The following is a 15,740-nucleotide window of genomic DNA, read 5'->3' as shown; positions in this document are numbered from 1 at the left end:
ACCTACCTGGAACTGTGCACTTATGCTAGGGGGTTTCTTCTTTTTGTGTAAGTGCAAGAGGGATTTTGTAGTTCGATCATGCAGAGTCATGCTCACTATAAGCTTCAGAGATTTGGAATCCAGCAAGTTCTAGAAGAAAGTTTTCATAATCAATAAAGTGCAAGTCTCTTCACTGAAGGGGAAATATTTCTGTCTGCATCAAAATGAGTAAGAATGAAACCAACTACCTACAGCTCCACATTCAACGACATGTTACACTTCATGATTACTTCTATTTTGGAACAAAACATCTTCTTAAGAGTGGAACTTTTCCATTGCCCCATCCCAAGAGTGTAAGGTGAACAAGGTGAATTACATAATCACTGCGTTTGCCTTCCATGACTTGATAAGAAATGGCTTTATGTATTTATGGCATCTCTAGTCTAATTAAACAGATGCCAATTCACAATTTTTTCTGGTTCAGCAATTCTTATAAAGGTGAACACTTACCTATCCTTTAGATAGTCAAAAAGGAAGTTTTGGAGAATAAATGATGCAACTTCCCTACACTATGAAACAGTATTTTCTGAAGTGAGTTCTGTCAATCAAAATGAATGTTCACAGTGCAAAAAAAAAAACAAGCCAAAAAACAAGAGAAATCTAAATTTACTGAATAACTTTACCTTGGGAATGATCTGCTTTTGTTTGACACCTCTACTTTTCCTGTTAAAATATTAAAGGTCATTTAAGAAAAAAAATATGCATGATTTTTGGTTATTTCAGCAAGCCATAAGTTGGTGCAATTTATGAGGCAAGATAAAGGATAGAAAAAAAATTAGCACAACAGCATCAGGGTGTGTTCATGCATGTCTCTTACAAGTGATCAATGCAAGAAATGCAAACTGCTTCGCAACAAGATTTTATTTATTTTTTTTAAATAAACTCTGTAGGTATTGGAAGCTTTCAAAAGTGAAACATTTTCTCTAAAGTTAAAGCTATTAAAAACTACACTGTTGCATAGACTATTTTTGTGCAAGTTATTCTAGTTAGCCAACTGTACAGTCATTGAACTCTTGTCATAATACTAAGGCGCTATCAAATAAAAATACTTGATTCAGAAGTTATTGCTGCTTGCACCAGAACCCCTGCGGAAGTACTTAACTGCTCACAGAAGGACAACACATGCCCCAGCACTCCACTTAAGAATTCTGATACGTCTGGGATCATGCCCAGATCCTCCTGGGGCACTTCACAAACTTCAGGCATAACTCTCATCCACACACAGACAGTGAACTAGAAGTGGAAGCTCTCAGAAACAAGGCTGTAGTTCACAGCCTCCTAATTCTAAGCATGTTAATTCCATCATGTAGGGCATGTTCCAACTCCATGCCACCCAGTTTACATTTATTTATTGTACAAACGGACCACAGATTGATTTTCTTACACATGCATAGGTGTGCACGTGTGAAGAGTCTTAGCCCAGCAGTATAGACAGCATTAGCATCCTGAATTTCAGGAAAGCATTAATTACAACATGTGAGAGATTTCATTGTCGAATGTTTTGCAACAACACGCTTGTAGTACATGCTTGGGTTTTAAAGCAAGTTTACATGAAAAGTAGGTTTAACTTGCAGCTAACGCAATGAAGCAACAAAGCCCTCTCCATAGCCATTATAATTTTAGAAGAAATTATTTTATTCTTAATTGTCTTGTTTAGTTTTTTGCAGAAGAAAAACTTGGGACAAGTATATTTTTTATGGACTAGAATAACTGCTTGGTTACTGTTGCACTTTCAAAGCAATACCTAGAGCACCAGAACTCACATGAAGTGGGAGCGGTGTTGAAGTCGACTGAGTGACCGAAGCAGCTTACAGGGATCATCACCCTGCCATGGAAGTCCTTTTATACTTGCGATGATTTGTTCATGCATGTCTCTAAAATGATTCACAGCAAAACAAAGATGGCAACAAAGATACACAGCCATGAGAGAGGGGGAAAAAAAAGGAGATAAAAACCCAAGAGATCCCATCACCAAGTGCGCTCCAAACAGTAGCAGGTCAATCCCAGACTACTTTCCTAAGCATGAAAGATTCTGATGTCAAGTCAGCACTTCCTACACTATCAGTACCCTAAAATTTAATTGCCTGGGTCTCATACTCAACTTACTCTCTAATTGTACCTTTTAATGTAAAATCTTGAGCCATCAATTCAGAAAACAGAGGGAAATTTAGCAAAATGTACTTAATGGGCAAGGAACCTTTTTGTTACGCTAAGTAGCCTTTTCAGATAGATATAAGCTTCTTTACAATCAAGCAGTAAATATTTTTATATATAGATTTAACTACCAAAATGAGGCTGCTTAAGCAGACTTGCATCAGAAAAGTAAGTTAAAAACTAGCTATTACAGGAATACTTGATGAAATTTTGTTCTCCATTTCCATTTCAAATTTATTCACATGTTTAGCTTTTCAAAGTAAGCCTGGGATGGTCCCTAATTTGTGGCAGATTCCATTATTTTAAGCATGCACCGTGCTTGTGAACTGTTGTGTCTTGGTGCAGGACTTACCTTCTTTACTCTCCAGAGAGGCACAAACCAAAAATAACAGAAGCGTAAGAATCACTTCTGACTGTTAGATGCTATCACCATTCTGAGCTGCTCACTGAGGCAGCAACTTTATTACAGCTTGCTTCCCTTGGTACCTCTGGACACTCTTGAATACCAAGATTTTTTTTAAGATATCACAAGGAAACAGATCTATGACTAATCCTTTCATCCAAATCGTATCTTTAGTTCTTAGTTGCCACAAGTGACAAAGATTGTCCAGGATGAAGTAATTATGAAGCAGCGTGAAGTCACTACTTTGTGTACTTCATGGCTTCACTTTTACACAGAGCATGCTCAGAAGGTCAGTCTGTCCAGGAATGTGCCTCCCTGGCCGTTAAGTGCAGGCCTATTTCTACTTACTTCTTGTTTTCATAAAAAGAAATGATGTCTTCAAAAGCATTTATATCGAAATCCTCAGAACAATCAAATGAGAAATCAAGCATTGAGCAGCTGCAAAAGGAATATGTATAAAACCTAAATACTCCTTAGAAAGGCAAATATGCCTATGCAGAACAACATGTGGAGGAGAACTGTAGGACTTGCCCTGCCTCCTAATCATGTCATAAGGCTGCAGAAAACATGAGCGCTCCTACGAATCCTTCAGTGACACAGACTGGCTGCAGAGGAACACACAATGCTAAGAGCAACATATACAAAGCACAGAGAACTCAAAAACCCAGTGGTAAATTGAACTGAGGCTATGTCACCAACATTTGGTAGTACTGGGTCTTACATAAAATAAGCTAGAGTATTGTTTTGATAATATTAAAAAGGTCAAATAAAACAAGACAGAAGAAATAAAACTTGCTATCCTTGTAGAAAGATCTAGTTGACATTTGATATATGAAAATGTGACTCAGCAATTCAGGTCTTTTCCCCAATATGGGTTACATATGTGTTTCTCACCGATAAACTTTTTCTACTGGTGTATTTGATCTCTGGAGTTCTCCAAGGGGAACTCTGGGGCCTTGACGTACCACTCCTGTTATGAAATAATCAACAAGTTGAATTTTGACAGAGATATGAGATTATCAGAACCCCCCCCCCCCAACCCACCAACTGTAAAAAGCAAAATATCTATCCAAGGGCCTGCAGTTTTTGTCTAGTACTTTAGCTGTCAAGCTAGATCACTTTGTTTCTCAAACTCCTCACTACTAGAAAGTAAATTACAGCTGCTCAGAAAAGCTTTTCAAAATTAGTATTTAATCCTGAATACTAATTCGAAACTTCAGGGAGGTCCAAGAAGACCAAAGCCAGTGATAGGACAAGCATGCATACTAGAACTAGTAATAGCTTCCCCAACTTTTACAAATAGGACTTCAAATTTGGCACAGCCTACTGGAAATGGTGCATTTATTGGAGGAGTAAGTCTGAACGATCTCAGATAAAACAGTGACAATCTCTTTGGTGTGTGAATGTTAAGCCATTTTCACAAGTTTTGTCCTTAGTACCAAACCAAAATCACATCCGGATTATAAGGTTTTGTCATAAACTATAGTTCTGTCAACAAGCACTAACCAATTGTACAGTATTTGAAAGCATTTCCAGAGCATTTTCTCATACCATACCTGCAGTCTTCTGAGCTCTCTGGCGTCCAGCTTCTGCAAAGACAGCCATTGCTCGAATAGCTGCTCGCAGAACTGCCCAACGGAACACAGCTACAGGGTCCATTCCTATCAGCTCCCGAACGTAAGCGCTGTCACTGCTTCGTAGTAAAGCAACAATATCTGGTCTCATGTAATCCATATTTTTCTCTCTGAAATCCTGCAAAACAGGCACATTGAACCACAAGCTCTCAGGAAAGCTGTGTTTTGACCCAAGATATTAATCACTATTTAGAATAATTCATTATTCCAAATAGTTCTCACCACCACAGTGAGCATTATCCTCCAGTCTACACCACCAAAAAAAAAAATAAAAAAAAAATATCTAAAGTACATCTGAGGACACATCTAATCCAGCCCATTCCCAGCAAATTTTCTATATCCGGACAAAACCTATCAGAAAAGTGAGGATATTTTTTTCTTTTTTTTTTTTTTTTTTTTGGCCATCAGTGCTATCACCTACTTTTATCTGGTATTTAACTTTGCCGGCAAAGTGTCGAATAATAAAAGCAGGCTCCATCACCGGGGTTCCAACAAAAAACTTGTTCTCCTCATGCTGCTGTTTGAATTTTGCAAGTAGAGTTTGGTAGGTTGCATGTGGAAAACTGGGAATACAAAACAAAAGAGATAAGCTATTTTTCAAATACAGGTACATTTATTGAGATGCAACGTGACAGAGTGAAGAATACCTACTGATCCTTGTGGAAAGTATCATATTGTCCAAGATCTCTACACTTTAACTGAGACTTACACACCTGCTTTGCATCTTAGAGGTGGGCTTAATTTCTGGACCAAAACCAAACAGCTCCACACATAACAGCATATTCTGAGGTTTCAAGTGTACGTCAATGCTTCCTCCCACTTCACCAGTCAAGTTTAGTTAGCACCACATTAACTATTTACCACATTTGCTACTTAATGTTCCAAAGACTTACATACATGCATTTTACTTTAATTGTAATTCCATGGTAAAACACAAAAGTGAAAGCTTCTAAGTTTGCTTAAGCCAAAGTTCAATTCTAGCATCAATTTATATCACCACCATACTGGAGATGTTAGAAGCAAACTAGAGTGTAGATCATAGTCATAAGATGACCCGTTGCTTCCCACAACACTCCTCTCCTTTTAAAGTGCTGTATTTTTGTTCCCTTTCACAGTCCTTCCCTCCTCCCTGCCACACATTTTTTTTCAGAAGACGTTTGTTGCTTACTTGCTTTCTTCATCCAGAAGATAGAAGAGGCCAGTGGGCTTCTTGCTGATTAAGTGAATGCAGGCCACATTATCAGTATAGTCAATATTGTGCCAAGTGATCCCTTCACTCTTATATTCCTCCTGTGTAGCTCAAGAAAATTCCCTCATCAGTACAGTGCCCTGACCTTTAATGTCCTGTGGTCTAAGTGCTTAAAAGACATCCTTGAGCAGCTATGGCAAGTTGAGTTTGTTAGTTCAGGCAGCAGAAACAAAAATAAGGAAGATTTATAAATAAGAACAGAACAGCAGGCATATTGGGTCAGATCAAAGGTCCACCTAGGCAAGTCACTCAACAGCGGATGCTTGGGGTAAAACTATTTAAAAACCAAAACAGTGAAAAGAATGTTTTGCTGTGCCTTCCCAGCAATCAGCAGTCTATGAACTTGGAGTTAGACATTACATCCACATCATTACGTTAAAACCCTACGCAGGCATATATTGGAGGAATTTAAGTCTATTTTTCTCTTCCATAGTTCTTGTATTATGGGAAATGACAAATATTTAATATCAAATTCCAGAGTTTCCAAATTGCACTGTCAGATGAAATAACAGAAGTTTCAAAACAGGCAGTTAAGCCCTACACAACATCAACACCAGAACTTCCCTAAGGAAGCAATGTATATTGCTGCTTAGGTTCAGAAAATTTGGAGCTCTCTGACAAGAGAATACAAAGCTCTTCTGCTGAAATGACGATGCAACAAATGGCTGTCAGGACGAGCTTCCCATTAAGATATGGAACCAAAATATCAGTTTTTCTTAGTGCTGTAAATGCCCACAGAAAAAAACCCTAACAATAAGGCACTAATGTAGAAAAAGATATCGCAGAAAATTAACTAAATTAGTTTTATGTTTAACAAAAGACAAAGAGCACCTCTCACTGTTCTATGTGGTGATGATGATGATAAGAAATGGATTATTTTTAAGTAGGTAGAATTCAATCTGCCTGATGACAGACTGCTCAGTGTGCATGCCACATTACAGCACTGAAATGCCATTTTCCACAGACAAAAAAGCCTTTCTTTAAAAAGATATAGATATCCTCCCTGAGGGCCCTCATGCTGCAAGAGATACAGGAAATGGGTCATTCAAGGATTAAGCTTATTTAGAAAAACAGCATTAGAAAAAAGAAAACAATGTAACTATTTACTCTAGTTAGCCTGGATAGCCACTTTTGTCATAAGTTACAGAACAGGGACCTTAACATTATGTTTACATACGAAGTTTGTATGTTTGGTAATTTTCTTCTCTTTAAAATGCTTGTTTAAAGTTATCTACATGTTGACAAAATATCACATACTACAGAATGACTTCTTTCTTTCAGCAGAGTGACCTGACAACAATGCTTTAGCACAAACCAGAAAAAATCCAAGTCTAGAGCAAAAAAAAACCCCCAAACCTCAGTCTAGAAACAGGATCTGTTAGCTCTTGCAGCGCTCAAAGCGCTCTGTAAGAAGATGATACCATCTGCGAACAAGTAAATCAACATATGCCAGTAATATCAGGATTTCAGAACTACTGCCAATTATCAACATACAGTTATATCCCTTAAATGCAGTCAAGTGGGAGAAGCAACAAAGACTGGTTATTAAATATTTACAAACTGACAGAAATAAGAGAAACTGTTTCCCAACCATTAAAACAAAACAAAAACCTGAAACAAACACCTCATCTACCATTAAAAAAAAAAACAAACCAAAAACAAAACACAAAACAACCAACAAAAAACCCCTGAAACAAACACCTCACCTACAGACTTTCAATCTCAAAGTTTACAGTTTCATCTGACTTCTGTCTGGGATTGCCTGAAGGTCTTTTTAGTTTCTTGCAGTCAAGCAGAAACTTAATGTTAGCCCTCTGAAGAAAGACCCCACTATCATCAGTATATGTAGAGCACTAAATACAGTAAAGCTACAACCTTCAAACAATAACAAGCAATAATAAAACAAGATATTAAAACACAAGACTTTTGGAAATGTATTCAAGCAATTATAAAAATTATGCCATGGGGTTTTGCAGAATAGTGGCTAAGTTTGCATAATATATGAGCACTTGATAAAAAAGAAGCTTTTGTTTCAGCAACTCTAATTTCTTACCTGTTCCAATTTGAAAATATGCTGATTGAAATAATACTGAAGCTGCTCGTTTGCATAATTTATACAGAACTGTTCAAAACTGTTGGTTTCAAAGTCTTCAAATCCAAAAATATCAAGTACACCAATGGACAAACACTAAAAGGAGATATGGAAATCTAGTTAAGCAGTCTGTCATACAGTGACTTAACCCACAACAGCTAACCATTATAAAAAGCACTGTAGTGTATGCTAATAGATTTTGAATATTTAACAGTTACGTCTATTCTGAAAGCAGAGATGATTAAATATTACCAAGAAATTTACCATGGACTTCAGAAGAATCACAGTTTATCCCAGGTATCTGAACATGTCATCTATAGCATTGTCTGTTAGCTCTAACTACACAATCATCTGTAAAGACTTGGTTTTGGGAGAAACTTACCGTAACAGATTCCTCCATGTCCTTCTTATTAAGGAGTGCATGATTAATTCGCAGAACAATCCAATCAAACAGAGCACTGTATAAAGACTTTGCCATTGAATCACGAGCTGTTATTGCCTGCAGATGAAACAATGTTCAGAACTTTGTTTAAAAACACACTTCTATTTCAGACCAGTGTCACTCAAAGGTTACAGTCCTAGCAGAGACAAATAAAAACAAAATTTTCCTTTAATGCTAACTTCTAACTTTCCAAACATCCCTCACTAAATGTGAAAGTGTACCATATTAGCTCTTTTTAATCCAAAAAAGCAAGTTTCAGTTATTTAAAATCATTCTACTAGTGTTCTTTTACTCACCTCATTGAGACTATATGGCAAAATAAGCTTATCATTAGCAGTCACAGTTTTTCTTTTTGTTAGCACTTCTACTAGAATTTCTCGTTTAACCTTCAAAACAAACAAGAACAAGAGTTACTGTCACCCTCAATTTCCTCAGAGAAGCCCAACCTCTTTGTCAACAGCTACATTCATCATTCATCAATAGCTTTACAAGTTCTTCAACTTTTTGAAATTATTCTCACCTTAGATTCATTCAGATGTTTCCCTATGGCAGCAAAGAACACATCTCCACTAAATTTATTCTTGCTGAGCATTAGGATTAGTAAGTAAACAAATTCCATTTCCATGCTATGGGCTATATTCCATCCCTAACCCCAATAATTTCACCAATTTCATCCATTTCCCCTCCCATAAGATAAATGTTGTGGAAGTACCATAAACCAGGTCTAGATATAACAAACTGCGCAACAAGATATTCAAGTAAAATGCTGAGGTAGAGCATAACAAAAAGGTGTATCACCCATTAGAGCTAAAGGGAAATACTCTACTTTCAAAAGCTGGGAAAGAATATCCAACACTTCAGGAGGTCCTACTTCCAACCCTTCATCACGACCTGTAGCTTTCTTCTTGTACGTAACATTGCCCAGATAAAGAATAGCTGAAAGTATTGAAAAAATCCTAAGGAAGGAAAAAAGAATTTCATAAGAATTTTTCTTATGAGTTCATTATAACAGGTTAGCAGACTTAGTTCTTCTTCAAGATTGTAAGCCCTCAAATACTCGTCTCTTCTTGCTTCCTACTGGACTAAATGTGATCCTAACACACACAGTTTATTGCAATTCATGAACATTAACTAGCTATCAGTAACAAAAGCTTAAAGGATTCTACTTACTGTTTTTTAGTTGCTGAAAGGAAGCCAACCATCTCCATGGCTTGTTTTAATCTTTCAAAGTCATGTCGGAGATCTTCCCCATCTTCAATTTTCAAGTTATGCTGTGAAGAGAGATCCATAATTAAAGGCAAAGAACAAAGCCCAAACATCACATGAAAACAAGCATGATCTGTTCTGCTTGCTTTCATCTTTAACACAACAGACAGACAACACTTATCAATACATTAGTAAATCCCTGTCACAGATTACCTGATTGAGGTAGAAATAGTCTTCAGGTTGCTTGAGGTGAAATTCTTTACGCTCTTCCTCATTGACTCCAAGTAGCAAATAATAAAAGACATGGTAGTTCCTACAAAGCCAATACATTTCTGTTTCATGAAAATATAATTACTTTTCTTTTATTCTATATACTTTTGATGCTCTTAAACTCTTGCATTGATTATAATTGTGTTAGTAAAGCGTATTAATCTCTTACCTTTCATCCTTTTCTTGAGAAACCAGACGAGATTTTTCAAGCAGGTATTTTTCAACGACAGCCCTAAAGAGCCACAAAAAAATGAAAAAAAGCATGAGAGCAAAAGAAAAGACCTCACAAAACATCAGGCAGCAACTGCCAAGAGAGTTCAAATAATGAAATCTGCACTAAAATATACAAGAGAATAGCTTAGTCACTATCTTAAATCTTAACCAAAAATTTCAGTATGCACTATATTGTAATTGGAACAAAAAGAAATACCTGAGAAACACCTATCTTGAGTGCTTGGTTTTAGTAGACATAACTGGAAAAAGGCAGACAAAGCTAGAAAAGTGCTGATGAAAAATTGTAAGCAGAAAGAAGATATGCAGAGTGCTAACAATATGTTACCTACTCTGAGATTAACAGTTATCTGACAAGGAATACAAAGACTACAAGACCCGAAAAACATACTGGATAACTGTCTGATTCTCCATCTAACAAATTTGCTAGATTTTTATGGCAGTATGTATGTCAGCCTAAAACGGAAGCCAGGCAGACAGAAAACCCCTTACAATTTGACACAGTAATCTCCTAAATGATAATCTAAACTCCTTGACATGGGATACAATGTATGAGGCCAAAGTTTGAGCAGCTGCTTCTCAGGCTGAAGACAAAACAAATGTATTCAAATTGTACCAATCTCCTGAGCTAGTGCAACTTCATCTGAAAAGATGCCAATTTCGTTCAGAGTAACACTCAAAGCAAGTGCGGTACAGAGTTCCTAGTCATTTATGTTATTGCCATTTTCTAAACTGCAAACACGAAGAAGACCCAAAGGAAAGACACACTGGAGCACAAAAGTCAGTGACAGCTAGTGACACTCCATAGTGCAGCAAACTTCAGCTTCAGGCAGAATTCCATAGCAGTGTTATGTATTATGGCATTGCACCTAAACTAGCACAGGTACATCTTTATAATATGTGTGACACACTGCTGCGAATTTTGCCGATACAAGCATTAAAAGTTTAAGAGGCATTTTACAGAGCAAGATCCAAAAGAAATTAGTTTATGGCATGATGTTAGACAAGTAACTACACAAGTATTTGCACACAAATTACTAATATCACAGAAAATTTTTGGACAAAATTCTTCATTTGAAGTGAAAGTGCCCACTACTGAAGAAGAGCAAAGCATAATTTTTGATTAATATTGAGGGACTACAGTAATATGACATTATAGCATCTGCTACAGGGTGAAAAATAGAAATAGAATCCTAAGACTCATCTGTGACTATCGTATATATAAAAAATAAATGTTGTTATAGAATATTTCATGTTTGACCTTCAGATAGAAGCACACAATTTCAATTAAGTCAAGTAAAATCGTAATTTTACAGTCGTCTTTATCTCTATAACTGGTGTTTAAATTGCTTCTTTAAAATGGCTTCCCCAAATCTATTTCACTTCTCTCCAACTCTCCTCTTAAAAATTCAGATCTTCTGTTTTTAATTGCAAAATGGAGAGAACGATGAGTGTCATGAAAAAAGCCTTCATTTAGCATGAAGGTAAAGATGCAGCAGCAGTCAAATTCTTAACCTGGTGTGGTTGTACAGCAAGGTAAGTATATTACGCATCTCCTGATTATTCCACAAAGCTTCAGTTAAGAGAGTCTTGCAAACTCCACAGCAGCAAGCTATTCTCACATGAGAAGAGCCTCAATAAGGCAGCATTTTATATACAGCAGAGTCTTCACCAATTCCTAAAAGCACAGAGATCAACCCCAGAAGAACCTCATACTGTACTTACCCTCGGACAATACCATTCTCTAAATAGTTGACTTGAATAAACTTTCCAAAACGACTGGAGTTATTGTTATGTGCTGTTTTTGCATTTCCAAATGCCTGTAACAAAGCAAAATGAGTTAATTTGCAATTAAACAAAATATACCAACACATAGGTTTTCAAATTCTTCTGTTCATTGTTCAGCCTCCTGTTAGCCTGCAGTATAAACTCAAAATACTATGGAAATGGCAGCATACAGATACCAAAAAGGCAGCTTAGGCAGCTTCCATTGTTCCTCGCACATCTATATCCATCTATTATTTGCCCCATGCAATAATATTTGAGGAACTGAGGGAGGGGAATAATACATTTAGATATTTCTAAGAGTACAGGAAAGGTAATCAGAACTAGAGTGCACGTATCAACCTCTATCACTAAAAATTCTGACCTTAGAGAGGCTATGCAGTAGGAAGAAGACAGCACAATTACCATGAAATTGCCTCTCCCATAGAAAAGCCACAAACTATGTCCTATTCCCTAATGTATTGCTCCCACTCAAAAACTTCACAATAAACACAGTTTTTCTTTCAGTGAGAACAGAACGTTAAGATCTCATTTATAGAAGTTAGTCCCTGAATTTTCCAAGTTGTATACTCAAGAAACAGGAAAAAGACAAACAGAACTTTGGTTTACAGAAACATGTCGTACTCCTTGGCCAGCTAACTCCACTATGCAACACCAAAAAATGTAGTTTCATTACGAGGTGTTAGGAAAGGGGAAACAACAGGTATGGCACAAATCCTAATTGTGCATCTTTAATACTTTGCCTGTATCATGAGCCCTCTGATAGTTGCTAGCACACACATAATACAAAATATCCTCTGCATGAGCCACGCTTAAGAACTATAAAGATAACTTATTACACCTAAAAGTTCAGTAGAATTAGTTATTGGGAATGTCCTTAAGTTTATCGACTCTTAACTATGTGTTCTTAGGTTAAGAGAAACTTGTCACCCTTCTAACATGCAGGAGGCAATCCGGCATACAGAGACGAAACCCTGTGTAAAATGCAATTGTTTGGAAAAATACACTGCTCGGTGTAGACTATCACCAGCAATTCCTGCCACAGATACTTCCTCTTAAAGCTCCAAGCAATTAAGGCCTCCATTAGGAAATCCGCCTCCCCTAATATAGAACATTCGTGGAATGATTTCACAAAAAGGCCACCCTCTTCCTCCACACACACACATCCGGAGAATGATGGACATGTGCATACTGTACACAACACAGAACTAAACTGTTTATAAATAAAACTGCCCAATTATGGTGTATATCGTAGGGGAATACTGTTTTCATGACAGTCATATTGTCTGTATATTGAAACTCTTCCCTTCTCTTTTTTTGGGGTTTTTTTTTGTTTTGTTTTGTTTTTCCAAGCTACCTTAAGGGTTGCAGCTGCACTGCAGTGTGACACCTGGATCACTATTTCCAAAATAGGTTCTCAAAGCTTTCTTGCAAGTAGATTTCTACTGCCAGCTGCCTAGCATTCAGAGAATCTGAGAAACTTCTTATGAACTGGGAGAATGTCCCTAATTCTTCAGACAACTGTTATCTCTGACCTAGAGGAATAAGCTAAAGGAGCTCTTCCTGTGCACGGTGAAACCCCCCAGGGTGATTCTGCTGTAACTTCAGAAAAGTCAACGGGTTTCTAAAGAGAGAATATTTGTGTCCAGCAGTGCTTATAGATGACTGAGGCTGAGTATAGCCTCCTAATTTCTAGAGACCATGCTACATGTGCTATAATGCAAACAGCATCCCCACTCAGACTTTTCAAAGCAAGCATTGACCACAGTCATCAATATCTTTTTGTAGCTGCTACCTAACAAGTTATCGTCCAGATTTTTTTTAGCCCATTTTGCATACATATGCATATTAATATATGCATAAAATCCAGGTCAGCTCCTTACAGTTACCAAACACTACCAAACCAAAAGTGGAAGTCCAGTAACATCCGCATAGCAAATTGTCTGCTCTGTAAATCAAAAAACCTATTCCTCTCCCACCAACAGTGGCTCAGCTGTGGCTCTCTGAAGAACACCATCCAACTTCCTATTTAGCATATTAAGAAATCTGTTGTAGTGAATTTTGCCAGGCTGCAGAATTGTGAGCTTGCAAATTGATTCTGGAAAAGCTTTTTTTTAGAAAGTTTTCTAACTTAAGCCACCAGTTAACTATCAGTTTACTAGTTATATTCAAGAAATCAAAACAGAGTAGAGCTAAATTTGCCACATTATTTTTTAATAATAAATATTTTGGCATTATAGAGTTAAGAAATCCCATAACCCAGGCTTCCTGAAAAACTTTTCTTAGTGATTACTCATGTGAAGAATGAATACAGTTTAAAACTAAAGGCTCTTATGATCTCATGCGTCTGGTATTTAGTCAAAGCACACAGCAAATTCTTAAAAGCTGATCTAATATTATCAGTTTTTAGGAAAGTTTTCATGTACTGAATGGTTTTCTCATAAGAGCCTTTAACATCTACAACTTTTTAAAGAACATTCCAAGTCACTTAACATTTTGGGTGGGAATTTTTTTTGGTAACATTTAACTTTAAATTCTAATCACTGCTACCATATTCTTCAATGTACTTTGACGGGTTAACTATGTAAGAAGTGACATTCCTGTCTAAAATCAGAAAGGTACAAAAATTTGAAGTGTTAAATATTTTGGTATTTAGCACTTAGATATCTTTAACCTACTTACCTAGCCATTGCTCTGCATGGAAAGCATCTTTCATAGATAATTCTAGCCAGGTACTCTATACATAGCTCAAATTCAGCTAAAATTATCTCCCTGGTTTGCCTTTACAGAGAGCCATCTATGCCTTCACAAAATAAATTCAAAAGATGTGAGCGGACAAGACACTATTTTACCTAAAGAGAAAGAATAATATCTATAACCAAGCCCATTTACTGTTTTCCCTTGTGAGTCCATGAGGAGACAGATAAAAATGAAAACCTAAAACTAAATCTCTTCAATGCAGAACACCAGCTATATAAAAAGAGGGTGAGTCAAAAATAGCAGACCAAGGCCTGCAGGAATCAGAGTCAGGATAGCCTATTCTGGGAGTCAGGAAGTCATCCGACCTATCCTCTTACCTTGAAATGCAAGAGTCATAAACTGGAGTTGGCTACTCAAAACTCCTACAACCGTGACAGCTTTAAAAGTATTTGGAAAAATGCCAAATTCTCCTTTTATTTGCTGTAAAAAGAAAATCCCAAACCACACACATGTCCTATCATCTACCTCAGGAACACAGCTAAAAATCTCATTTAATTCTTTCGTAAGAATTGCAAAAATCTGGAAAAGCTATCAGAGTTTCTAAGTAAACCACTCTAATCCATGGCAGAACCACCATTGCACAGACCAATCTTAATGTGCCAAATGACACTGAAGACTCTAATTACACACCCTGGAAAAGGAAATGACTGCTTCAGAACTGAACTCAGTTTAGTAGTGGTCTTCACAAACATGCTGAAAATATCCTCTCATTAACACAGAAGTTGCAGTGTTCAGGGTAATTTTGCAACTCTGCATGCTGTATGATGTCCTGGAAAAGTCTAAGCAATCCACATGATAAGACTGCATAAAGGACAAGGTGATTTTTCCCCAAGAGACGTGTGCAGCAGGGAAAAGTATGCAACAACGCATTTCCACCAAAAAAACCTACTAACATCCAACCAAATGGAAAAAGGAAGTTCCATTTCTCCTCTGATTATGATTCTTAAAACAAACACATGCAGATAATAGCCCCCAAACAACTACTTTCCCTTAAATAGAACAGACTACACCCACTAAATATATATGCAGACTTTTATGGCAAATACAAATGAAAACCAGAGTTGAAGCACCACTCAGCTTAAGTCCTTCTTATACCAAAACCACAAGCACGATGGGACTGTAATAAAGGAAACGGAGCTGATGGCAAATTGCTTTACTCTGTCTTCCATAAAATGGTAAAGCATGAAAGTTTACTTTCTACAATGAAATTTAACAAGCTTTTTAATATGCTGAGTTCTAGAAAATCTCACCCCCCACCCACCTGATTGTGCTGTCAATATTAATTCATTCATATTTACAACTGCCTTTTTTAGAAGACCACTTAATGAATGCTTCCTGTTGGACTTTGCATTTTATTTGGGCCTTAATTCTTTTCAAAGAATGGTGCAGTGCCATTAAGAAACCTTCAAGAACTTATCCAAATGGAAATAAGCAATGCTTTTCAAAATAATAACAAAAAAGTTATGACACCCCCA

General features: G+C 36.9%; 1 protein-coding gene across 15 annotated transcripts in view; it reads right to left on the bottom strand.

Annotated features, from left to right (window-relative positions):
- Positions 1-15,740, bottom strand: part of MYO9B (myosin IXB) — a 45,481-nt gene that overhangs the window by 15,055 nt on the left and 14,686 nt on the right. For 10 of the 15 annotated variants that reach the window (XM_069790344.1, XM_069790341.1, XM_069790339.1 and 7 more), the window contains 16 exons: positions 11,446-11,540; positions 9,659-9,721; positions 9,433-9,532; positions 9,184-9,284; positions 8,840-8,969; positions 8,310-8,399; positions 7,954-8,070; positions 7,533-7,667; positions 5,399-5,520; positions 4,652-4,793; positions 4,153-4,348; positions 3,491-3,566; positions 2,945-3,034; positions 1,803-1,913; positions 663-702; positions 7-129 (listed from right to left, as the gene is read on the bottom strand). In XM_069790344.1, the coding sequence (XP_069646445.1) occupies positions 7-129; positions 663-702; positions 1,803-1,913; positions 2,945-3,034; positions 3,491-3,566; positions 4,153-4,348; positions 4,652-4,793; positions 5,399-5,520; positions 7,533-7,667; positions 7,954-8,070; positions 8,310-8,399; positions 8,840-8,969; positions 9,184-9,284; positions 9,433-9,532; positions 9,659-9,721; positions 11,446-11,540 (1,731 nt within the window). The remainder of the gene's footprint in view (positions 1-6; positions 130-662; positions 703-1,802; positions 1,914-2,944; positions 3,035-3,490; positions 3,567-4,152; positions 4,349-4,651; positions 4,794-5,398; positions 5,521-7,532; positions 7,668-7,953; positions 8,071-8,309; positions 8,400-8,839; positions 8,970-9,183; positions 9,285-9,432; positions 9,533-9,658; positions 9,722-11,445; positions 11,541-15,740) is intronic. The other 5 variants (XM_069790347.1, XM_069790349.1, XM_069790352.1 and 2 more) reach the window with 3 other exon arrangements.

This window comes from Haliaeetus albicilla, chromosome 8 (assembly GCF_947461875.1).
Source record: "Haliaeetus albicilla chromosome 8, bHalAlb1.1, whole genome shotgun sequence".
Classification (NCBI taxonomy): domain Eukaryota; kingdom Metazoa; phylum Chordata; class Aves; order Accipitriformes; family Accipitridae; genus Haliaeetus; species Haliaeetus albicilla.
This window is presented reverse-complemented; position numbering and strand designations above follow the sequence as displayed.